General features: G+C 39.7%; 1 protein-coding gene and 1 long non-coding RNA gene across 5 annotated transcripts in view; one reads left to right on the top strand and one right to left on the bottom strand.

Annotated features, from left to right (window-relative positions):
• AMMECR1 (AMMECR nuclear protein 1) overlaps positions 1-27,096 on the bottom strand; it is a 91,385-nt gene that overhangs the window by 6,371 nt on the left and 57,918 nt on the right. For 3 of the 4 annotated variants that reach the window (XM_087877534.1, XM_034435050.3, XM_087877535.1), the window contains 2 exons: positions 22,770-22,884; positions 2,241-2,331 (listed from right to left, as the gene is read on the bottom strand). In XM_087877534.1, the coding sequence (XP_087733660.1) occupies positions 2,241-2,331; positions 22,770-22,884 (206 nt within the window). Of the gene's footprint in view, positions 1-2,124; positions 2,332-22,769; positions 22,885-27,096 lie in introns of all 4 variants that reach the window. The other variant, XR_015729682.1, reaches the window with a different exon arrangement.
• Positions 20,889-25,781, top strand: LOC132711963 (uncharacterized). The gene is made up of 2 exons (XR_009622670.2): positions 20,889-21,004; positions 24,630-25,781. It is a non-coding gene; the product is annotated as an uncharacterized LOC132711963 (long non-coding RNA).

Raw genomic sequence — 27,096 nt, 5'->3', positions numbered from 1 at the left:
GCAGACTTAGTAGGACAATGCCATGTTAATGTACAGCAGCAAAAAAAAAAAAAAGGTCTGGTTTCTGGTAGCCTCTTTTGAGCCTAACATGCCTTTTAATAAAACTTGTTGGTCAGAAAAGGGACTATCAGAACCCTTCTGATTTTCAATCAGCCGTGTTTTTTACTGGGAAATCTTGCTTTTGTTTAGATCTCTTGATCCCTTTTTCTGGAATAACAGAAAGGCGGAATCAAAGGTAAATTGTTATTTCTTTTTTGTTATTTATATTCCAATCAATATCCCAAATCATGATAGTTTAGAACAAGCCAACATGAAAGACATGAAATGAAATCTACTTTACAGCGCAAAGGTCAAATATTTACGTTTTATTACAGGAGATGACCCCAGGACTATGCAACCCAACAAACTTGCTTGGTTCCTGCTTGTACAAAGGTTTTGAGAGCAATGGCAACGCAACAGGATTAACTACAGATAGCCCTGGATTTACAACAATTTGCTTAGGGACCATTCAAAGTTACAATGGCACTGAAAAAAGTGTTTTATGACCGTTTTTCACACTTAGAACCATCACAGCATCTCCATGGTCACATGATCAAAATTCAGATACTTGGCAACCGACTCATATTTATGACGGTTGCAGTGTCCCAGGGTCATGTGATCACGTTTCGCAACCCTCTGATCAGCAAAGTCAATGGGGAAGCCAGATTCACTTAACAACCGTGCTACTAACCTAACAACTGCGGCAAGAAAGGTTGTAAAATGGGGCAAAGCGCACTTAACAACTGTCTCACTTAACAATGGAGATTTTGGGCCCAATTGTGGTCATAAGTCTAGGACCGCCTGCACTTTGTCATACATATCATATCAACGATAACATCCATGCAACGTTTCCAAATTATAAGCAGGAGATTCTGTGCACTTTCACAGCACCGAAACCCTGACAAATATATAATTTCTAGTCTTTTTTTTTAAAATCCAATTTCCTACTAGTGAAAATTTTACTAGCACTTATGCTGCTTATTGAAACAAAGTGTTACCCTCTGAACTGTGACCATGGAAAATGTTGGCTAGCGATAGCTTTCAGTTGGAGGCCTGGCATTTAGGTGGTGCCCATCGTGTCAGTCCTTTTCCATTCCTACAAGGGGTCTTAGGGATACTTCAAAAAACCTGAAGTCAATTTTATGAGCGAGATTATACTCGATAGGGCCAATTCTATTTCTTTGACTAGTCTGATATCCTTTTTTCAGAGAATTATCTCAATAACCCATCTTAGGGGTGTATCTAAAAGACATGTCAGAAGACTCACAGTCATCCAGGTCATGGTTGTCCCAAAGATGCTTTTTCAAGAGGCAACTGGACTTTGCTTTTCCTTGAAGAAGTTTTGCTTCTCATCTAAGATTCTTCTTCAGTTCTGACAACGGTGGGAGGGAGTAGAAGGATTTATATTCCTTGCAGTCATCTGGTCATTAGCACTCTCTCTGAGAGTCATTGAGACCACGTGGGGTTTTATCTGTGCCCGTAGGGTCGGAGTGTAAATTGAGCAGCCCTCTGTCAGCAGAGGGGGAGGCATATGACACCACCTCTCTCCTGTCTACAACACAGTCCTTCCGGCAGTTCCAACATTTCACACTCATTTGCACTCTCATTCAGGTGACCCAGAGGGCACAGATAAACCCCCCCAAGTGGCCTCAACGGCTCTCAGACAAAGTGCTAACAACCAGATGACTGCAAGAATATAAATCCTTCTATGCTCTCCCACCATTCAGTCAGAACTGACGAAGCTTCTTGGATGAGAAGCGAAATATCATCAAAGGAAAACAGTTTGCCTCTTGAAAAAGCACTCTTGGGCCAGAAGCAGTTGGGTAAGAGGATTTAAAAAGCAAAACAAAGCCCTGAACTGCTTTCATAAATGGTGACAGTGGCCCTTAAAAAGAGCTTTCTGCACAGCTGGTGTCTGGAGTTTTCTCTCATTATATCTGGATGGATTATTTTGCCCGCTGTCTCTCACCAATGTTTGTCCCACTGCTGCCTATGTCTGGATCCCTTTAATCTAGGGAAGTGCTCTGAACCAGGGATCTGCATTCTACAAGTGTGTAAGTGGCATTTAAAAGAGTCATCCCTTACAATCAAAGGACCGCTCCATCATCTGACATCAGGGCAAGGTCAAAAACTGCATTATAAGTTCCTAGGCATGTTTTAAATTCTTCACCAGATCATATGAGATAAAGCGCAACAATGACCTTGCTCCTTTGCAACCTCGGGTAAGTAGGTGGCCGTGCGTTTTGATCCTTTTTCGTTGATGAATTCTATTCTAATGCCATGTACACCCACCTGAAAGAAACCGGCAGTTTTATTAGTACATTAAAAAAAAAAAAATAAGAAAACAAAACAAAGATCGTTAGAAATATAAAACTCTTTTGAGTTTGCATGATTATTATTGGATTGGGTGGTTTTTTTCTTTAAAAGCACCTCAGTTTAGCTTCCTTGAATGGGAAAACTCAGGACCAAGACACCTATTTCTCATTCTGGATGTTTTGGGAGAGGAATGGAACCATTTAAAGTCTCTTATGGTACTCATGGCAGCTCAAATCTAAAGTCTCCGTTGCAAACGTTATCTGCTTCGTTTCCACTGTCAAAAGTGATGACATGTGACACACTGGCTGAAGCCGCTGAATTCAATGCTCAGGAGAAGCAGCTGGTCACAGGATTAGAGCATACTTACAAACACAATGACAAGATTAACTTTATTGCAAGAAGCCAGGAGAAATCAGTGGATCCAGACATTCAGGAAAGGGTTCCCTCCCCCCCCTGAGCTCTTCTTGACTACTCCAGCAGTTAGAGACACATTCAAATGCTAGGTCACCAGGCACACAGCTATGAAGCACAAAAGGAAGAGAAGATTTTTGTGAGTTTACTTTAGAGGCATTGCTGAGAGATTCAAATACAACTGGTACAAATTACTTTGGACCAATGGTGCTTTTCAGGTTTCTTTTTTAAGGAAGGTCCAAGTTGTTTTTATTTTTAATGAGATACTATTTTTCTTGTGCCTGGTGGTGATTCAAAGAAGTTAAATGTGCCTAGAAAGATGGGAATAAAAATATGAAGATATTCTGGATCAAAAATAAATCCAAAGCATCGACAGTTTGATAATGCTAACATATGTAAGATTCTTACTTAGAATAACATTACATATGAAAATTCAACTTTTTTCTCAACTGCTTTAGAAAAGGCACGTCTTTTCCAAAACTGGTTCAGAATACTCATCAAAACAGTTTTATACAAGCAATCCTCAACATACAACCATTCATTTAATGAGTGTTCAAAGTTACAATGGCACCAAGAAAGGGACTTATGACCATTTTTCAAATTTACGACTGCTGCAGAATCCCCAAGTTCACATGATCAAAATTTGGATGCTTGACAACTGGCAAGTATCTGTGACAATTACAGTATCTCGGGGCCATGTGATCCCCTTTTGCGACCATTAGATAAGCAAAGTCAATGGGGAAGCCAGATTCACTTAACAATTGTGTTACTAATTTAACAACTACAGTCATTCACCTAACAACTGTGACAAGAAAGGGTTGTAAAATGGAGCAAAACTCACTTAACAAATGTCTCACTTAGTAACAGAAATGTTGGGCTCAATTGTGGTCGTAAATCGAGGATTACCCAATTTGTACTCAGATCGCTAATGCTAACTATTATGTTAACTATGCTGAGTGATAAATTGGTAGATGAGATAGCTGGTCATAGAAGTTCAGAGAACCATAGGGCTGGAAGGGACCTCGGAGGTCTTCTAGTCCAACCCTCTGTAAAATATTTATAAAAATCCCTCCCCAACCCTTTTCTGCAGCTACTTGGAGCTTATGTCCCAGAATTATGAGGCTCAAGAGTATTCAACACCATTCAAATACAACACCTAGGTGTAATTCAAGATATAAAATATATCCACCTTCATGTCACTAACAGAGTAGGAAAGAATCAATTGACTTCTAAACTCTGGGACTCTTGGTTAATAGTACATTTAAGTTATGTTCTGAACTCCACTTCCAAAATGCATGGCTTTGAGGCATACAAGAATGAATAAGCAAAAATTGATGGCTATTTCTGAGGACCAGACTGCATGGAGAATTAATACTATGAAACTGATTGTTAACAGCCAACAGTAATATGTCAGCTGTATAACAAGGTCTCATAATTGCGGAGTTACTATTAGAAATAAAGCTGTTGAGACAGGAACTTGCAATTCCCAGGCTGAAGAGAACAACTATGTCATAATGTAGCTGTCTCCCACCCCACAGCCTTGGTCACTTAATTGTCCATTTGGAAATGTGGAAGAAAAAAAAGCGTAGAATTTTATTTCTGGAGCACGGATCATATATATAGGCTTTGATTGGTGTGTGCACTAAAGCGGCAAATATTTTAGTGCATGTTGCTCTATTCTTGCAATAAAGAAACCAATCTTGTCATATCTGGGGAGTATTCTGGCAAGAAGCTCATTTCTGAATATAGGTTAGGTGTCTGGAGACCTGAGTCGTATTGCTGGGTCTAGCACGAAGTCTGCCACTTATATCCACATCAAGTTTCCCCATGCAATGCTGGTATTGAGGCAAAATGTATTGTCTCTGGACGAGAAGTGATCAGCACACCATTGTGAATTGCAGAATTATGGAATAACAGAGTTGGAAAGGATCTTGGAGGTCTTCTAGTCGAACCCTCTGCCCAAGCAGGAGATGCTATACTATTCTGAATGAATGACTGTCCAATCTCTTCTTGAAAACATCCAGTGGTGGAGCACCCACAACTTCTGGAGGCAAGCCATTCTACGGATTAATTGTTCTCACTGTCAGAAAATTTCTCCTTAATTTTAGATTGGATCTCTCTTCATTAAGATTTCATCTGTTATTTCTTGTCTTGCTCTCAGGTGCTTTGGAAAATAAGTTTTAAGTTTTTGACTACCAGGACAAGTGAGCTGCAGATAAATATTTGTTTTGCTTTGTGCCTTCTGACTTCTAGTGACGGCCTGGATTGTCCCTGCAGTTTCCTTGGCAAGGATTTTCAGAAGTGGATTGCCATTGCCTCTTTCCTAGGGCTAAGAGAGAGTGACTGGTGACTAAAGACCCAGCTGTCTTGATGCCCAAGGCAGGACTAGAACTCACAGTCTCCTAGCTTCTAGCCTGATCCTTCAACTATTAGACCAAATTGGCAAAAAAATATAAATTGCCTCAAAGGTTCTTTTCTATTGTTTCTTTCTTCCTTGCCCCTTCTCTTCCCCTGTGGGCTGTTTTCACGCTTAACTGTGTATTGTAATGTTTTAAAAATAGGTTACTGATAAAGTCAACAAAATAGCTGGACTGAGTTTTGCACCCAGCTCTGAAACAAGTTACATCTGTATTGCAGCTGTGTTAAGTGCAGGATGAAAAGAGACTGGGGCTGTATAAGCTAAGTAGATTTGAACCTGATGAACCACTTAATATAAAAGTGTGTTTTTGACTAAAAAAATTAGTAATGCACCCGCTCTAAGCATCAGTTATTCCCCAGTGGAATCTCAAATCCCTCCCACGTATCTCCTTAAAGCTACAGATGATGACAATCAAGAGCCTATCAAGGTTTACAAATGTGCTTTGGAAATGTTGATCCAGTTATGCACACAATAAATGTGCTTAGCTATGTTATATATGCATACCCTTCTTGATTAGGAAAGTCTTATTAAAGAACAGTAGTATCGTTACTTACTAGAAGAAAATAATCCAGCTCTTTCCACAAATCTCCCTCCATCTACAACACAGGTGTCAAACTGTGTCATGTGACAAAATGTCACGTGACATTTTGCAACGTTTTCCCCATTCGCTGAGCTGGGGTGGGTGTGGCCTGCATGTGACGCATCCGGCCTGCAGGCCGTCAGTTTGACACCCCTGATCTATAGTATCTATCTACTTAGATACCAACCTGCCTATCATTTGTCTAATAATCTATCAGTCAGTCAGTGAAGTCTGTCTGTCTTCCAAGTCTGTCTGTCTTGGAAGTGTTCTTTACTCCCCAGAAAACTTCCAAAATTGCTTGTATTCTATGGCTTTGTGTAGTTATATTTCGACTTTAAAAGACAGTGAAATTGGATCCTTGTCCTGACACCAAAGAGACACACATATATTCATCATTAGGAAGATAAATTGACTCAACATCTACATTTCAATACCAGTTGTATGGACTGCATGTGACATGATTTAGACACAGGGCTAATCCATACATGCATAAAATAGCAGTCTGACACTCTGCATAAACCAAAACTGTAATTAAGGTTTAATTAAGGTTACCCGAACAACAGATAGCAATCTTAGCTTGCTGGAACAAGGCAAGGAAAGCACAATACTTCCTGGCTTGAATTTTAAAAACAAACTAACTGCACATAAGTTTATATGCAGATGCCATTGAAGTGAAGAATACAAACGAAAGGCTATATCTTTGGGCTACCTGAACAGGTTGCAATGTTAGCTTGTGCAGGCAAACCAAGCAAAGCACCCTGGTTCAGATGAAAGAACTAAATGCACTTAAATTTACAAACAGATGCTTTTATTTTTATGCGCCTATGAAAATTCTCATTCATACAGGTTCACACGCACGCACTCACCCATTCAAATTTATATTATTTTTGAGGGTCTGTGGAAGTTCTCATTCATGCAAATTATGGTTGTCACAAAGGTGCTTTTATTTTAAAGACAACCGGACTTTCTGATTTTTCTTTTAAGACTTTTTGCTTCTCATTCAAGAAGCTTCTTCAGTTCTGAATGTTTGAATGTCTTGAAGAAAAATCAGGAAGTCCAGTTCCCTTTAAAATAAAGCACCTTTGGGACATTACTTCTGAATATAATTTGAGTGCAACCTTTCCATATTGTTTAAGTGACTGGCAAGATTTCTTGTCTGAATCTGTCCAATTGCTAAGATTATTATTAGAAATCAGATTCTTTGAAACTCATCCTTTCTTTGTGGAAACAAAGCAATTAACAGATGAGGGTTTTAGAATAGTGATCTTCTAACTGTGGAAACCTCTCTTTCTTTCGTTCATCTATCACAAGCTTTTTTTTAAAAAAGAAAGCAAGTTAAAAACCGTCCTTTTCTAGAATACCCAACAGTTTTAGATTAGTAATATTTTAAATTACTCAGGAAATACGGGTAGTCCTTGACTTACAACAATTCATTTAGTGACTGTTCAAAATTACGACACTGAGAAAAGTATTTATGACCATTTTTCACACTTATGACCCTCATAGCACCCCCACGGTCATGTGACCAAAATGCAAATGCTTGGCAACTGGTCCATATTTATGACGGTTGCAGTGTCCTGGGTCATGTGATCACCTTTTGCGACTTTCTGACAAGCAAAGCCAGCGGAAGCCAGATTCACTTAACAACCATGCTACTAACTTAAAATTTGCAGTGATTCACTTAGCAATTGTGAGAAGAAAGGTTATAAACGAGGCAAAATTCACTTAAGAACTGTCTTGCTTAGCAACAGAAATTTTGGGCTTAATTGTGGTCGTAAGTTGAGGACTACCTATACTTAAGTACTCTGCTGTTCTTGTAAGATAATTGACTTTACAGATGTTTAAGGGACAAAAATGTGAAAACAGCAGGCAGAGATTCTAATAATTATTAATGCCCTCTTGTCAATAATTATCTATCTAGAACAGATTAAGGTTGTCCTGCCACAAACTATTCCCTTCCCTTAGCAGCTGCGATTTGACCAACAATTTTGATTTCCACATTATTTGTAGGTGGAAATACAGACAGGAATGGAAAAATTCATCTCGACCTCTCTTTCTCTCACTTCCTGATCATGAAAGGGACTATTGTTGCCTTATCTAGAAAAACTTCACTTTCCAACATAAAATGGCTGGAGGCATTACAAATCATTAGGTTAAAATAAGATCTTCTTCTAGTATCTAATGAAGTGTCACATCAAAGCTGGTTTTCAGGAAATTTGACAGGTCCAGATAACGAAACTTCGTAATGAAAACGAAAAACCAATTTTTCAGAAATCACTCAAAAAGGCAGGAGTGCTGATAATGTCAGTTTGCTGGGGAAAGCTGTGAAATCAAAGAGAGCCTTGGTAGTACAGGGGTTTAAGGCACCCTGTTATTAAGCTGGTTATTAAGACCAGCTGCCTGCAATTACTGCAGGGTTCGAATCTCGCCAAGGCTCAAGGTTGACTCAGCCTTCCATCCTTTCTAAGGTGGGTAAATTGAGGACCCAGTTTGTGGGGGCAATAAGCTGACTTTGTATAAATATACAAAAGGATGAAGGCTATTGCTGAGCACATTGTAAGCCGCCCTGAGTCTTCGGAGAAGGGCGGCATATAAATCAAATTAAAAAAAAAAAAAATCGTATATGAGCTTGTTGTAATTGTGGTTGATGTAATTCTTAGTCACCCATATTTCTCTAGCCGGTGTACAGGTAGTCCTTGACTTGCAACAGTTTATTTAGTGACTGTTTGAAGTTACAATGGCACTGACCGTTTTTACACTTATGACCATTGTAGTATCCCTATGGACACATGATTTACATTTGTATGCTTGACAACTGATTCACATTTATGGTGGTTGCAGTGTCCTGGAGTCATATTGCGATCTTCTGACAAGCGAAGTCAATGGGGAAACCAGATTCACTTAACAACCAGATTACCAATTTAATAATGGCAGTGATTCACTTAACAACTGTGGCAAGAAAGGGTGTAAAACGGGCAAAACTCCCTTAAGAAATGTCTCACTTAGCAACATAAATTTTGGGCTCAATTGTGGTCGTAAGTTGAGGACTCTCTATAAAATAAAAGCCAACATTCACCCAACTGCTGTCTATAGCAAGAACAAATTGTCACCTGCATGTTTTTTTCATTAGACAAAAGTATTCCAGACATTTGTTCACAAAACTGCCTCTATCTTCTAGTCACCTCTCCCTTCTTTTCTGAGGGGTGGGCAAGGGGAGGGCATGGGTCAAGGGATAGATCTGGGCACGCCTTTCATCCATTAAAAATTCAACCTACGTCCCGGAAGAATCCAGCAACATCTCTTTCGTGTCATCTTATAAATGAATGTTTTGTGGCATCTATTTTATTTCTTATATCCGTGCCCAAATGGATCAAATGTTTGTCCCTGCATTTTCCAGCAGCATCGTGACATCACTGCTATGGTTTCCCTAGGAAAAATTCAATCTTGGCTCCTGGCTGCAAGATTTGGGGAAGAAAAAGGAGTTTGTCCTAACTGTTCTGGTGCTTGAAGGATGTGCAAGCAAAATCGTCCTGTAGCTTGACCTGACAAAAACAGGACAGCTTTGCTCCTACATGCCTGGTTCTCACTGCAATTGAACTGTGGCAAGGAAGAGTTCACTATGAAGGCCTCAGTATCATCTTCCAGGATATGATCAAGAAAGCAAAGGGAAGAGTATCCTGCCTAGATAACAGAGAGGGCGTAAGAATCTGGACTGTGCACTTCTTATTAACTGGTGTGTGTGCACATGCACATGCTTAGCTTCTTGGTATGAATGTAAAAAGGCTTTATTACTAAATTTTATCCTGACTTATTTACTGGGGGACAAGATAGAGGAAATATTCTGGATCTAAAACTGATTTAATTTGCATCTATTGGAAATATGCTTTTTTTCCCTTTTGTGAAAGAAGCTATTCCAATGTGAAGACTGAAAAAAATGATATATGTACAGATGGTTCTTGATTTATGACCACAATTGAGCCTAGAATTTCTGCTGCTAAGTCAACTTTGTCCCACTTTATGACCTTTCTTGCCACAGCTGTTGAATGAATCACTGTAGTTGTTAAGTGAGTAACATGGGTAAGTGAGGCTGGCTTCCCCATTGATTTTGCTTGGCAGAAGGTCGCAAAAGGGGATCACATGACCCTGGGATGCTGCACCTGTCATAAATATGAGCCAGTTGCCAAGCAGCCAAATTTTGATCACGTGACTGTCAGGATACTGCAACGGTGGTAAGTGTGAAAAATGGTCATGTCACTTTTTTCAATGTCACTGTAACTTTGAATGGTTACTAAATGAATGGTTACAATTTGGGGACTACCTGTAATCTGTTGACTGTTTTATGAAGTGCTTGGAAAACCCTGTATAGGACCCAGGTGGGATCTAGCAACAGCAGCTAAATCTTCCTATTAACTTCCTTGAACCGATTCTATTCCTCAAGAACAAGAGTTTGGATAATGCAGCCTAAGGGGCTGCATTAACTGAATCTGTCTGTTCCCTTGGCAATAAACAGTAATGCAAAACATCTGCACGAAGCGGGACTGAGTTTACCGGCCATATGAAAATCCAACCTAATTTGGATTTGCAGTTTTTATTTTAGCAACTATTCTTTCTTATGGATGTGGCTCCTCGTTTTCTGATGAATGAAAAGAACTTGCTTTGTGGGAAACTGAATCGATCTAGATATCAGCATTTAGCTCCCACTAAATCTTGCTTTGTTTTATTAATTACCTTGTTATTTCAATTAATATTTTATGTAAGATGTATTAACCAGATGAACTTTTTAAAAAAATATGCAAATACATGCAAATTAATGATATTAAGGGTCTAAGAATAATTGAAAGAAATCCTGTGGATGTTTGCCTGTCTGGGCAGGAGAGAGAAAGCACACAAGAGAAACAGGAGAGACTAACGACTATAAAATTATTCCTGTCTACATGCTCTTAATTTTTTTCCCATTGTAATATGAAGTGGCTTGTCATTTTTTCCAATTAGAATACAAAAAAGACTGTGTAACTAATGTTCTATTTCACAAATGAGGGACTAGGGTCATCTTGCTATAAAGGCTACAGAAAGCTCAACCTTATTCTGTAGGAAATCTATGCCTTTTTGCAGCTCAGATATCACTGATCCTAACCCTCAAAGAATGAAAAATGCTTTAAAAAACCCAGAACACACTCAAGAGCTGGCATTTTCAAGAATTCTTCATTCAAGGCAAAAGCAACATCAGGTCCTTTGTAGCTGAGACCCCCAGCACTGCTTTTGATTCTTTTGATGAAAGCTGATTAATTTTTGTTCAAACACGGAGAATGCCATGCATTCATCTCTTATCCAAGAAGCTTCCTCAGTTCTGGTTCAGTTCAGTTCAGTTCTCAGAACTGAAGAAACTTCTGGGATGAGAAGCAAAACATCTCCAAGGAAAATCAAAGGAAGTCCAGTTGCCACTTGAAAAAGCACCTTTGGTACAATGGAGATGGTCATACTCCTGTAGGATTTCCATCAATGGGGACAAAATCTTCTAATGTCAAAACACAATAATGTCCTCTTGTTGGTGCCCCAGTTTTTCCTATGGAAGGGCAATCATTTACTGGTATGTAAATGTTAGCCAATGTCTTTTGATAAAAGTCTGTTTCCCTTATTTTGGCAATCTCCACCAGTGAAAAATCAAGAAACTGTAGTTTGCAAATCTCCATCCTGGATCCTGTTTCTTGGTTAGTGTAGGTAGCTTTCATTTACTTTGTTTCCTCCAGAAATGCCATACATAAAACTACCTGCCAGTTATCTTAGCCAGCTAAAGATAGTGAAAGCCTTTTCACTTGCACGATGCCATATGCTTCCATTTGCCGCTCTGGACAGCAAACCTATAGGGATACCACTGGTTGAAAGGCTCTGTTCCTATGATTCTGGAGAGGTGGAAGCCTCTGGACATGTCTTCCTTCACTGGTTTTTTTACAGAGACATTCAAACAAAATTTATTTTCCAGACAATTAATAGGTATCCTGGCTGTTTGGACACCATTTATCTTCAGTGACTGCTTAAAGACGAATGATCGTAGTCACAGTGCAGGTTAACTAGATTCTACACAGCAGAACAAAAGATTCATCAGAACCTGATGAATAATCTATTATAACTATTTTACACAATAATGCACTAAATCTTTTGGTATTATCACCTTATTGCATTTTAGTATTTAATGGCTATAGGCCTTCACAGTTTAAGAAATTATATTATAATATTAATATTATTTATAATATAATATAATATAATATAATATAATATAATATAATATAATATAATATAATATAATATGCTGTTTTCTCGTTTACTTGCAACTGAGATAGGATTGCCAAATTACAATTTTTAACATAGATTTTGTTATTTCTTATTATTTTATTCTAGAATTTTTAACTGGGTACTTTTTTAGTATTTTTAATTATACTGGTCTTTTGATTGTAACGAACATTTGCCTGACTGACTGCAACAAACAACTATAACCTAGCCAAAAAGATCTGGCATATCTAGAAGGAATGAGGTTTAGGAAGAATGGAAAGAGAACTGTAAAATATTCTCATTTTCATGGAAAGGGATGTCTACCCTTTATCTAGTCCTCTTCTTCCTGCAAATTTTCTCCAGTGTCCTTGTCTATGTCCTTATAGAGTTGTTCTGACCACAGCTTGTCTCTCTACAGAAAACTGCAATTTTCATTTTTCAATTTCGTTTTCCAAACATGCTGACAAATGTTGAGATTCATTAACTGTCAAGAACCTTCATATCAACTACGCTTCTCTTTTTTCCTTGTGATTCCAAGTGAGTTGCAGTGTAGGAAACATCACAAAAGTGGCATCAGATGAAATGGAAGAAAAGTACCGTATTTTCCGGCGTATAAGATGACTGGGCGTATAAGACGACCCCCGAATTTTCCTGTTAAAATATAGGGTTTGGGCTATATTCGCCATATAAGACTGCCCCTCTTCCAACGCACACCAAATAAAAATTAAAAAACATCAACTGGCTCACCCACAATGTAAAAGCAGCTGTGCTAGACCCAAAATGGCCCCTGCAACAAGCAGGAACCTCACACAGCCACAAAAAGCCCAAAAAAACAACTTTCACACTTTACACACACAAAATTCCACATACAGCTTTGTGAGATTTTGTGTGTTGGTGTAGTTAGAGTGAAACACTACAAAAATATACTAAATCTCAGAAAGCTCCACAAATATTATTTTATTTTATTTTAATTTTTATATGAAAGCTAAATTTAAAACTTCCTAAACTTTAAATGGCTAGGTCTAAAAAAGAACAACTGAAAAAAACCCCAATTAACTATTTTTTTTTAAAGATCCCAAAGGGGGAAAAAACTTACCCAATAGAACAGGGATCTCCAACCTTGGCAACTTTAAGACTTGTAGACTTCAACTCCCAGAATTCCTCAGCCAGCTTTGCTTTGCTGGCTGAGGAATTCTGGGAGTTGAAGTCCACAACTCCCTGCCTGCTTGATTGCAGGCAGGGAGTTGCTTGCTGATGGAATGGATTCAGGCAAGTGAAGCAAGGCAAGTGAAGCAAGGCAAGCAGCTAAGGTAAGCAAGCTGGAGGGGGAAAACTTTTTTCCTTCTCCATGGCTCTGGCGATCCCAGCTCAGTTGCCTGATTAGCAGATCGTCAGGGCTTGGATCGTCAGAGCCATTTAAGGCTCGTCAGAGCCATTTAAGGCTCGTCAGAGCCTTTCGGGCTGGTCTGCCTGGTTACAGGAGAACGACACCCGGCGTATAAGACGACCCCCGATTTTTGAGAATATTTTCATGTGTTAAAAAGTCGTCTTATACGCCGGAAAATACGGTAGTCAGAACAAGTCAACAAAAAAAGAATGGAGGATCACTAAAATTTCATACTTTTTCCCATAATTATTGGGCAAAATAGATCCCAGAAGTGATGGAAAATAAATTTGAAAGAGGTGACAAGGCAGACATATTTTGTGAGACAATTCCAACCAAAGGCAGTAAAGACTGGACTCACTTGTGTTTCAGTCAACCTTTGGACAGATAAGGAAGATACAGTGAGGTAAGTGAAGGTCAGAAGTATGAGTAAAATAGAATATAAGAGGAAGAGATTGCAAAGAAGAACTTTGATAATAAACTTAGAAATCTGGGAAGGATTGGATATTTGGTAAAAAGCCGTGTGTTGATATTTAAGGATAGACTTCAAGTAATCCAGGCGTCAATCATGATGACCAATGGTGATAGCAGAGATAGGACTGCAGTATTAGACATGGTGATAGCCTTTGCCAAAATAATAGAGAGGAAAGATCTGTGTAGATCTTTGCAATCAATTGGAAAGATCGTTATATCAGAATATAAAGGAATGCAATATAGGCAACCCATTAAAGCAACCATGTCTATTTCCAGAAAGGCACAGGGAGATTTTCACTGTAGCCAGACAACCTTGGAAACAGAGGCAGCTGCTTGAATTAGCTGCCGACATGTTAGAGAATTACAGAATAGAATTGGAAGGGCTCTTGGAGGTCTTCTTTCCAACCTTCTTCTCAAACAGAAAACCCTATACCATTCTGGACAAATGGCATCCAATCTCTTTTTAAAAACCTCCATGGAGCACCTGCAACTTCTGGAGGCAAGCTGTCCCACTGCTTCAGACATCTCTCCTTAATTCTAGGATGGATCTTTCCTTGAGAAGCTTCATATAACAGGGATGGGCAACTACAGCCCTTTTACAAATGCTTTCCAGACCATTCAAACCAACTATTTCCAACACAATTTCTAGCACTCGTGCAACTAGATTCCCAGTGTTGTTGCTGAAGGGATTTGGCAACTGATAAATAAGAGGCATGAAGGAAAAAAGAAAAGAGAGTCAAAACCAACCAACCAAGAACCCCAAGGCTGTGGATTTGGGCTGTTCAGCATTACTTCCCATCCCAAAAAGGTTCAACTCATGCCAACTTCAGCATCCATGCATGCATGCATCACAAGAGCAACATGCCTTAAGAGATTGCGAAAAAAAAATGGGGTCATGAGTCTTAAATTAATTAAATAAATGCATGTTTAAGTCAGATCACGTTCTTACTTGATGAACCCGTATAGCAGGCTCATCGTGGGTGGAAAAGGATTTAGAATGCACAAGCTGTATTACCGTATATATGCAGCTGGTTTCCCGTTTTTAAGGAACTCTGCCTGGTCAACTTTAAAGGTATTTTCTCAGCTCTGAACCATCTGTTGTCCCCGATATCATGATTTATACTTTTGCCCTTGTTCTTTTCTATTTCATCCTCTCTTGACAGAAATGCAGTGTATAATATTTGTAGAAATAATAACAGTGGGATACAAAAAAACAAATTTAGAGCAGGTAAAAGAAAGGTAAATCCACAATGTCCAACTGTATCTAAATCTACGGGCGGAGCAGTTTCTTAGCCAAGGGAGCCAGTGTTGTCCAAAAACATTTTCACAGTCATGGGCCAGCATGATATCACAGAGCGTTGTTACCTTCCCACCAAAGTGGAACCTATTGATCTGCTCGAATTCTCATGCTTTCAAATGGCTAGGTGGGCAGGAGCTGGAGCAGGAACGGGAGCTCACCCCGTCACGTAGTGCTCGGGTCTCGAACCCAGGCTGTCAGCTTTCCAGCTGACAAGCTCAGTGACTTTAACCGTTGAGCCATTGCGCCCTCTAAATTTAGGACAGCTTTTCTAAACTGGGATGCCCTCCAGTTATATGGACTTCAACTTCCAGTATTCCCAAGCCAGCAAGGGCATTGTTGAAAATTCTGGGTGTTCATCCATCAGAAGAGAGCCAAGTTAGAAAAAAACTAAGTGAAAGCTTTTGATGCGCAAATCATCTTTTTTTCCCCCCAGTAACATCTTTTACTATTTTCCTAGTCATGTTAAAAATAAACTATATTTGTCTGGGCCTTCTGATTGCTTTATGTGAATTGAAGGAAAGATGAGATTAAAATGGGAATCATCTCTTTTTCCCCTTAAACATTTTCAGAGAAAATGTTTCTCTCTCTTTTCTTAGGAACCATCTCACGCTGTGTCTCCCTTGAGGAAATAAACTGTGATTTTTCATCATGTAATTTGCTCTACATATCTACAGGTTTCAGATAAGAATTGTGGGTTAAAAAAATAAATTCAATATGGACCCCACATAAATCATGTTCAAAGAAGTGTTTGCCCAAAGCTGTCAAGCATGATTTGCTTTAGTCATATGTGCTTAAAAGGTCTGACACCACTGATTAATTCCAATGATTCTTTAAGCTTCCCAATAAAATGTAATTTTCTACACACTAACTAGTCAACACCTCCAAGCTCTCCAGCCAATTATCCATGCTGTTTGTGATGAGAGAATATGTTTGTGGTTCTTAAATGGAAAACACCAGGGAGCTCATCCGGGAGGGCGAGAAGTGAACATTCAAGAGAATCCTTTTCTCAATTTTTTAACTTTGAGTGTGTGTGCCTTCCAGTCAATCTAGATACCAAAAGAAGAGAGTATTTAGAACACAGAACATAGAATAACAGAGTTGGAAGAGACCTGGGAAGTCATCTAATCCAACTCCCTGCTCAAGCAGGAGAATTGTTGGGACCTAGGCTCACTTAGTCAGTACAAGACACAAGTCCCAATCAAAACTATTTTATTATAACAGCTGAGAATTACTTCATTCCCAGCTTAGTCAAAATTAATTCCAAAACAAGTCCTTCAGAAAAAGTCCTTCAGGCTTATCACAAACCTTTATCTTCTTTGGCACCCTGCCAAAGGTGCCACAAAGTTCAGAAACAAGAGACGCCGACTGGAAACAGATTTAGCAACATTGCTTTCCTACAAAGAGCCCAAGAGCCTTTGCTGCTCTTTTAAGCCTTATGGGCGGGGCCAATCATCTCCTGGCTTTACTCCCAAATCGTCCCTTTTGCTTTAGCTGCTCTTGCCTTCTGACAGCTCTGCGCATGTGTGCACTAGGAACAGGCTCCTCCTGTTCCTCTGCCTCTCTGCTGTCCGGCTCTGGAGGCTCCGGAGTCCGCGTACCACTCCCAGATGGCCCTGGCCCCATCTCTGCCTCCAACGCAGAGCCCTCGTCCGGGCCTTCCCCGGACTCCAGGACTGGCCCATGATCCTCCCCAGCCTCCTCACTGTCCGACTCTGTTGCCAGCTCCGCAGGATGCTGATGGACCACAACAAGAATCTCTACTATTTCAGACATGATTGTCCAGTCTCTTCTTGAAAGCCTCCAATGATGGGGCACCCACAACTTTTGAAAGCAAGGCATTCCACTGGTTGATTGTTCTCTCCATTAGCAAATTTCTCCTTAGTTCTAGGTTGCATGTCTCCTTGATTATTTTCCATCCCTTGCTTCTTGTCCTGCCTTGAGGTGCTTTGGACAATAGTTTGACCCCCTCTTCTTTGTGGCAGCCCCTCAAATACTGGAAGACTGCTGTCATGTCACCCCTAGTTCTTCTATTAACTAGACTAGACATACCCAATTCCTGCAACTATTCTTCATGTTTTAGCTCTATTTGTAGGTCAGAGCTGAACTGTGGAGTCCTTGGTGTTCTCTAAGCTTGGTGGTTTTCTTTGCAGACGTTTCATCACCCAACTAGATGATGTCTTCAAGGCATCATCATCAAGGATGTTACCTAGTAGGCTAATGAAATGTCTGTTTTAAAAAACCCCATCAGAAAGCACCAAGGATCCCACAGACAATCTTGACTCCCGCAATTGCCTGGCCACATTTTCAGAAGTGGTTTGCCACCGTCTTCTTCCTTGAACTGAGAATGAAAACTGTGAGCCAAGGTCACACGGTTGACTTAATAATTAAGACAGGACTTGATCTCCCAGTCTCCTGGTTTCTAGCTGGGTGCTTTTACTCACACCACCCACCTCTCATTTTCAGAACCAAATTATTTACAACATGGGAAGTTCTCGGCTTACGACCACAATTGGGACTGGAACTTCCATCCCTGAGTGAGGCAGTCATTACGTGAATCACACCCAATTTTATGACCTTTTTTGCCTTGGTCATTAAGTGAATCTGCCTTCCCTCTTTGACTTTGCTCGTTGGATGCCAGCTGCAAATGATGATCATGTGACCTTGGAATGCTGCGGCTATTGTAATTAAATTCCGGCCGCCCAGTGCCCAAATTCTGATCATGTAGCTATCAGGACGCTGCAACAATTCTAAGTTTGGGGACCAGTTGTGAAGTCACTTTTTTCAGTGCCCTTATAACTTCAGATGGCAAATGAACAAATGGTCGTAAGTCGAGGACTACCTGTTTGGTATTTTAGGCCGGGGGGGGGGGCATTCCTAAAATTCACATAAATAGAAGTCTCCATTCTGTTAGTTTAGATTGTCACCCCATACGTCCAAGCATTCAAGCAACAATCTAATCCATGTATATCAATGAAACCTCAATCATCCAGGCCAAGGTGTTTAAAGGTTGAATCATGGCAACTGGACCAAACATTGTTAATCTTGAGATGTTTTGTGGTTTATCCTAGCAACTTCATCAGCCAGAGCAAAATTAATTAGGAAGAAAGTCAGAGAGTTGTTGGATCCATGTATGTACTATCCAGCTAAGCCAAACATGTCAAGTTATTAATGCAAGGAAGAAAAGAGTAATTCTCTTTGATCTTTCATGCATGCACACATACATTTCATATGCTTGAGAAGAGAGAGCTTCAGAGCCTGTGACAAAAAGGTCTACTTTTTAATCCAGAAAAATGACAGAGGAGAAAATTGACATTTTGTGACCTCAGGAAAAGGAAGAAGGTTAGAGAGGTTAGAGAGGGGTCCATGATGGATGCCATTCCCTATGGCAGGGAATGTAGGTCACATTTGGTTCTACAGAAAACAGTTCACTTCTCTGAGACAAAGTCATCTGGAAAAAAATAGCGGCTGATTCAAAAATATATAGTTGCAGTAGCTGAAAAATGATCTACAGAATGAAAGCAAATACTGTAGTAGGTTGATTTTGTCTAAACATCAACCGTGGGTGATCAGACTGTCGGTCGTTTTCCAAGATTCCAAATGTGTTTAGAGATGTAAGTCGCTCTGGTAACTCAACTCAGGGACTTCTTCTACATGGAAAATGTGTGCAATGCAACGGCCACCAAACAGTGGTGATACAGATAGATACAGAGGCTAGGTCAAAATTATGTCCTCTATGGAGCACTGCAACTTTCACCCCTGCCATCTGCCATGAGCCTCCTCTAGTTACACCCCAACAAAGTTTGTGGGACAAGTCTTGGGGAGGGGACCTTTTGCTAGAGGTGTGAGCCTTGTGCCCCCGTCCTTATAAAAAAGCCACAGGTAGCGTGAGCTGATGAGCAGAGCAAGTCACACATAGCCATGCTATGGAAGGATGAATGGACAAAAGGGAAGGCCTTTATTTGCACTCTACGATCCCAGGTGACCCTTGGGGCAAGTGGCTAGAGAAACGTGCAAAGTATACTTAAACAACAAGTGAAAAATGGCAGCAATTTGAAAAACCATGTGGAAGCTAATGGCAGCCAATTCACTCATCCCTCTCTTCGAAATTCCTTCTCTTGGGAGAAAAGACCACATGGAGCTAGCTGAGAGACCCTTGAGCAGAAGACCGTTGATATCCCCTCCTCCCGCAGCAAGATCAGGCCAACCAACCGTAGGAGCACGGTGGTCTCTGGAGAACATTGGAATTTGGAAAACGTTTGGCATTTGTTAGCAAATTGCTGGATTAGCTCCCACAAGATCATCAATAGCATACCTACAGAAGTAAGGTCTCCTAACCGGGTGGATGGCCTTTCGGGATGATCTGGAAATGAGCAGTTATACCAGGTGGAAGAACCACATTCTCTCTTTAGGTCATATTCTAGCCATCTTGAAATGACTTTTTGCCATTCACATTGCATAACTGCAGTCCCCCTTAAAAGAAACACGGATGATATAAGCGGTCTCACTGTAAGGGCCAAATACAGTGACGCATTATTCTTTTAAGGATCCAACATTTCAATAAAATCCTACTCTCCTGTCTCCTTATCTATGGAGCCATGAAATAAAGGTAATGGGAAATATTTTTTAAAAATACCCTTCTAGGTCAAACTGAAACCCCAAATTCCCATTTAGAAAACCCAAATCTTTGAAAATGAGGTATCCCCTTGGACAGTGAGAAAACAACAACTCATCTTTGTTCTTCTCTCAGCTCCCCAGCTTTAACTACTAGAAACAATGGTCCCAGTAGAAGAGAATATTTGGAGCTCAGAGTTGAATTGTGGGGTCTTTGGTGCTCTCTGAGCTGGGTGGTTTTCTTGCAGATTTTTCCTTGCCCAACTATGTAATATTATCGGCGCCAAACAATCATGGTCAGAGAACATCAAGGACCTCAAAAAAAAAAAAAAAAAAGTCTTCTAAAATCTGCATTATTTTCTTGCCACCGTTGCAGTGTGAAGGAATGCAAAATTAAGCAAAGGTGGTATCTTAATTGGAACTGCTGGGTGAAGACAGCTTCTCTGCTGTTGTTACCTAGCTTTTATTTCTAATCAACAAAATGCAAGGAAAAAATGACATGATTATTCTACCAATGGTGAACCTGCAAGATCTGGTTTTTCCATTTTTTAAAAAATCCAACAAAACTACACCAAATGAAGTTGTTGTCATGTTCCCAACCTCAATGCCCAAATACCACTCAGCGCCCATTAGTACCCCTTTCTCCCTAGAAAGTATTCTTTCGTTTTGTTTCCACCCACCCCGATATCTAGGTTTCAAAATGGGAAATAAGCTTGTAGGGCAGAAATCGTATTTTCTGTGGATGCTAAAGGAGAGTCCGTTATTCTTTTGCATTTGGAAGTAACGTGTAGTTTTACTCCAAGGTTCCCAATAGGATGTTCAATTCAATCCTCTCCTCCCCTCTCTTTATTGAGGCTATCAAGGATTTAATCCACAGAAACATGTTCCCCAAAAAGCAAGCGCTCTAAACAAAACAAAACAAAAAACAGTTTAGCCAACTATCCTTAGAATTGTAAAGATATAAAAAGGTTGCTACTCCTTTCTAGGTCTGTTACACAGCCATCTATAAATACCTATGGGCCTTTGCTGTGTGCAGGAAATCTTCAGCTGCTGAGTTATACATCATATAGACAGTTGGCAAAGGAATGGAGAAGTCCCAGATTTTGCACACAAAGAGCTGGACTTAAATTTATACTCTTGTATTTATTTAAACCCTACATCCCAGGAGAAAATAGCTATGGTGCACGGACCTGAAGCCACATTGTGAGTATTTGGAAACCTCAGGCATGCATTTTTGCAAAGGCAATACTCTTCATGGCATGTTGCTTTGTATCATTCACAATGCAATAACTATCAAATATTAGGGGACATAGCTAACACCAAGAGGAGACCCTTAGCCTTTTCTGTAACCAGACTGGGATTTAAAATAAATCTCTAAAACTTTAGATGTATTCTGATTCAGAAACCAAGCAAATGGCAATTCACGAGTGAGGAGTTATTCAGTCTGAGCAGCCAATTCAGAGTTGCATGCAAAATGCTATGAGGGTGATTATTTGCCAGCTCTGGAAAAAAAAAATCCCGCAGTACATTTTTACTCCAGCAGTTTAAAAAGAGGAAAAAGGAGAGAGATCCTATTTCTATTGTGGGCACAGTCCAATGTTTCAGTCTCTGTCTCTCTTAAGCAAACAAACAAACAAATATCTAATACTTATAGTGTCCTAATGTTCCCACTCTCAACCTCAAGATGCTAAAAGGGTGAACTCTAGACCACCTAATCAACATGGTTGTGCGATCTGGGAACTATGACAGATGTTGTTCCAACCCTGTTGTGTAAGGCAGGCTAGGGTGGCCAAATAATCTTTGAGTTTTAGCCCAAAACAAATTTCTAGAGGATACTGGATGGGACAAAACTTTTTTGCCAATTCCAGCAAATCTTGAGAGGACCTGGTTGAGGACACTTGATATGGAGGAGATTCGGGGAACTAGCTGTGTTCATGCCATTTAGAATGATTTGTGAAGGCTACACTTCTCTCATCTTCTACAATTCTAACTACTCTTGCTCAACTGACCTTCTCGGAGGCTTTTATGAACTTAAAAATGAACACAGATCGCTATAGACATGTCTGTTCTGAAAGCAGTGTATGTCCACATACACAAACCTCCATAGTTCTGCTTTAGAACTTATGTGATGGAGATCAAGGTAGAATGTTGGAATTTGAGTGGCATGCTGGGATGGTCAAGTGCCCGTTATTGTTGAAATTACTAAGATGCCCATTGCAAACTATTTGTTGGCAAGGAGAGTTTTTGGGAATTCCTCTTGCTCTGCAAATATTTTAAATTTGTAAAGCATCAAGTAAGGTTTTTAATAATAAATGCATGTGTGGGAGCTGCTGTGCTCCAAACAGAGTTGAAAATGGAAGGGATAAAGAGATTGCTACATGGTTCTTTTTGGTTTCACTCGTTTATTTTAAAGCTTTATTTTCAGAGAAATGTTAAGCCTGTGTTCACCATTTCTCATTGGGACCATTTCTCATTGGGAAAAAATTATCCCATATTTCATAAAATAGCACATATGTGAGAAGGCTGAGCTAGAATCTTTATGTTCCTTTTTTTTTAAGCCTAAAGTTTTGTTTGCAATACATAATAAATGTTCCATTTCATGTCCCCTCCTTCTGGCACTCTAACACGATGAACCTGAATTGAAAATTCATCTTTTTCATTGGGACAGTAACTTCAACAAATGAAGTAATAAATTAGGGCAGCCAACAGGAAAATCAAAATGTGAACACACGTTCACAGGATGAAGAGGGGTAGAATTCAGGGTTGGACATTAATGGTCTGGTTCTTCTGGAGATCATTTTCACTGGATGAAGGAGAGCATATGAGTCACCTCCTTGCTTTTTCATACTCTTGCAGTACAAAACAGACCGTAATTGCAAACAAGTTCCAGACAAATTTCTAGGCCGTTCAATAATCAGAATGGGGAAATGTCACTCCATGAAATATGCAAAGCTTAGATGTTCCTTACCTCCCAATCCAAATAATCACAGACATCTTCAAAATTAGTAAGCAGAGACACTGAGCAGAAAAGCCGTGGCAGTTCATCCCTCGTCATTGGGGGAAATCTGCTATCTTTAAGGGCACTGTGGAGAAAGAATACAACACACACACAAATGAGAGAAAACAGATACTGAAGACAGCAAAGGAAGCAGAACAATATTCTGAATTGTTAGCAGGTGATTTCTGATCAAAACTGGTCGTCTTCCAAGAACGATTATTATACCTGTACCCTAGTTTTCTGTCAAAGTGCATCTGTGGTCTTCCCTACTTACTAGTCTTCCCATTTAATTCTCACAAGAACCTTGTGATGTGCACAGACTGACACGCAAAGGTTGATTTCAGGACACTCTCAGTGCTGTGGCTGGATGAGTCTAAATTTGGGTGTTACTGACGTTCTCTGAAACTTCACCAATGCAAACATCAGACATTTTACTGTTAAGACAGCTCATTACCAAACCTACCTTAAGGAAAGGGGAAATCCATGTTCACAAGCCAGTCAACCTATGAACAGACCAGTTACAGAAAAAGACATGCTGCTGGGCAAATCAATACCATACTCCATAGGTAAGTAGTAGAAAAACAATTAAAAAGAGGGTTGTGAAGTAGCTTTCACTGTTGACCAAAACACAAGTCTAGGATGTTTGGAAACTTCTTGATGTAATCCAGTGATTCTCAACCTGTGACCCACGGACCCCTGCGGGGCCATAATGTCATCACAGGGGTCCATGAAGACTTGAAAAAATGTTATGATTTAAATCTTGAGTTAAGTTTTGGGGGTCGATAGCCATGGCCCGTGGCCTCAAAAAGAGATCCGTTGTGAAGAAATGATTGGGAACCATGGATGTTATCAATAGGAGTACCTCAAGGATAGGTCAGTCATGCACAATGTAATAATTTAATGAAAGAATGAAACATTGTGCTCATTTCTAGATGTACACAAACATATTTAAAAAAAACATATCTACAAAAATGCAGCAGGCAGCTAAAATTTGTACATCATGTAACTCAAACCCTTATAAGACAAGCCCTAAATATGGTCAGTAAGTGAGGAGATTATGAACTTGAGATCATTCTCAAATGAATTGTATTCCAATGGTGCTTTTTCAGGAGGCAACTGGACTTCCTTGTTTTTCCTTTTGAAGAAGTTTTGCTTCTCATCCAAGAAGCTTGTTCAGCTCTGGGGAATTGAACTATCCTATCAGAGCTGAAGAAGCTTCTTGGATGAGAAGCAAAACTTCTTCAAAAGGAATAACAAGAAAGTCCAGTTGCCTCCTGAAAAAGCACCTTTGGGACAACCATGACCTGGATGACTGAGAATCTTTACAGATTTTTAACTTTAGTAATATACTAAAAATTGAATCCCAGAATTTTGATTACATCAAAAGTAGAAACAACTGTTAACGCAACCAGTACACAGGGAAAATGTTTAAGAAACAGGGAAACAACGTTGTGAGAATGAAGGAAACATAAACAAAGACTTTCTTAATCTGCATATTCAGTTTATTCTTAGAATTTCCTTTTGAAAAGTGTGAAACTGAATACTAAGCCATTTGATGAATGCTTACTACTTGCTGAATATTCACAGAAGATTGGATATATAGACATGGATTTATTCCATGGTGGAAGTTCAGGAGATGCTATACCAGGTACTTCAAATAATTTCTCACTTGCTGGTCAATCATGCAAGGATGGCTTAATGTCTATTGAAAGGCAAAGGCCAGTCTTTTGAAGATGGCAAAGTCCACATAGTGGACAGAGGGGACCACTGGTTTGAAAGAAGCGTCAAAGAGGCCATGTATGTTAAAATTAAACAACTCTCTCTCAACAGGGGCGGGAGGAATATAACATCAGCTATCTCCTGTTTACAACACAGTCCTTTCAGCAGTTCCAAGCAAGTTCCACACCCATTTCCACTATTCAGGTGGCCCAGAGGGCACAGATAAGCCTCCAAGTGGCCTCAATGACTCTCAGAAAGAGTGCTAAGGACCAGATGACTGCAAGGAATGTAAATCCTTCCATCTTCCACAATTCAGACAGAACCGAAGAAGCTTCTTGGATGAGAAGCAAAACGTCTTCACGGAAAAACAAAGTCCAGTTGCCTTCTGAAAAAGCACTTTTGGAACAAGGATGGCTTAACTTCAGCAAGGATGCAACACCTTTCAAGTATACCTACCTGATGCTATGACCAGTGGCATGCAGTGTATTTTGCATTGGACAGTTGATATCTGCCTAAAGCAAAATGTTTGACAGATGCCAATAAAGAAGAGTCAAATCCCTAAGATTATTTTTTAAAATCACAATCAAAATTTGACTCTGAATATCTGCTTAGTTCTTATTCCTCCCTGAAACTTAAGAAAGCATGAGATGGATAAATGTTTTCTGCACAGCAATTCTCCCTCGCCACTGGAAGCAACGAAGATTTCCAACTGAACCAATTGCTTGTTTTAAAATATAGGAGGCAAAACATATAATGTGATGGAATTGTCTATGACTGAAGAGCCAATGAAATGTAAATTAGATTAATCAGATTCAAAATGACTGGAGAGACTTGTTTTCCAGTAATTTTTTAATCTTGGATTTCTATAGAACTCCATGAATATTAATAATGACTGAATAAATTTTTGTTCATTCTAATTTCCTTTCTCCTTTCAGTTAGCCATATATACGGTGCAATATATATATCAAGAGTCAATTTATGGCATATTTTTTTTAAAAATGTGAATAAATTTTACAGCCTTACTCAATTTTTCAAAGGTCTACCAAAATTATCCACAGGAAAGAATATTTCGAAAATGTCTTTAGGAACCAAAGTCTTGTTTCTTAGTGCTTTACAAACATTATTCTTTTTTTTCCTGCTCTCCTTTTATGTATGACTACAAGCAGTGGTGGGATTCAATTTTTTAAACAACCGGTTCTGTGGGCGTGGCTTAGTTGGGGGTGTGGCTTGATGGTCATGTGACTGGGTGGGCATGGCTAGCTGGTCATATGACTGGTGGGCGTGGCTATCTGCATAGGGACTACAGAGGGCTGAAAAAAGTCATTTCTGATTGGTCCTCGCACTTTTGACCGGTCCTCGCACTTATGACCATCCTCACATTTATGCCCGTTGCGGCATTCTTAACAACCGTGTCACTCATGTCACAATTGCTTCTCTTCATCATGGTGACAAAATAGGGCAAAAACGTAAAATGTGAGGACAGTCGTAAGTTCGAGGATTGGTCAAAAGTGTGAGGACCAGTCAAAAATAACTTTTTCAGCCCTCTGAGTAGTCCATATGCACAAAAGGACTACCCAGAGGGCTGAAAAAAGTGATTTCTGACTGGTCCTCGCACCTTTGACCTGTCTTCGCACTTATGACTGGTCATCATTTATGCCCGTGCAGCTTTCTTAACAACCGTGTCACTCATTTCACAACTGCTTCTCTTCATCATGGTGACAAGATAGGGCAAAAAGGTAAAATGTGAGGACAGTCGTAAATTCGAGGACTGGTCAAAAGTGCAAGGACCAGTCAAAAATAACTTTTTCAGCCTTCTGAGTAGTCCATATGCACAAAAGGACTACCCAGAGGGCTGAAAAAAGTGATTTCTGACTGGTCCTCGCACTTTTGACCGGTCTTCGCACTTATGACTGGTCATCATTTATGCCCATTGTAGCATTCTTAACAATCGTGTCACTCATTTCACAACTGCTTCTCTTCACCATGGTGGCAAGATAGGGCAAAAACGTAAAATGTGAGGACAGTCGTGAGTTCGAGGACTGGTCAAAAGTGTGAGGACCAGTCAAAAATAACTTTTTCAGCCCTCTGAGTAGTCCATATGCATAAAAGGATACAGCAATAGAGAGGGAGGAAGGAAGGGAAGGGAAATTAGAGTAGGAGTGAGGGTAAGAGAGGGAGGAAGAGAGGAGGAGAAGGAGAAAGGAAGAGGAAGTAGGGAGGAGAAGAAGAGGGGGGGAAGAGAAAGTAAGAAGGAAAGAAAAGAGAGAGGTGGTAGCTTTGAGGAGAAAGATTGCTGTACAATAAAAAAGATGAAAGGGAAGAAAGCCAACCCCAAACAAATATAAAGATATTAAGATAAAGAATGAATTGTTAAACTTTAAAGAATAAAAGAGAACAAATATGAATAAATAACAATAATTAGAAACACACATACCAACATACAATGTATTTTCTTTGAACAGAGTATTTGGCCTGTTCACAAATTTAAACAGTGTTTAATCATTTCAATTAAATTTACAATTTCTGTATTTCCTTTTTGCCATATTTATTCCTCATCTATTTTTGTAAAAAACCAATA

The sequence above is a fragment of the Pantherophis guttatus genome, chromosome 12 (genome assembly GCF_059756535.1).
Source record: "Pantherophis guttatus breed Tessera chromosome 12, ASM5975653v1, whole genome shotgun sequence".
Lineage (NCBI taxonomy): Eukaryota > Metazoa > Chordata > Lepidosauria > Squamata > Colubridae > Pantherophis > Pantherophis guttatus.
Note: the sequence above shows the minus strand (reverse complement) of the source record. Positions and strands in the feature narration are given on the sequence as shown.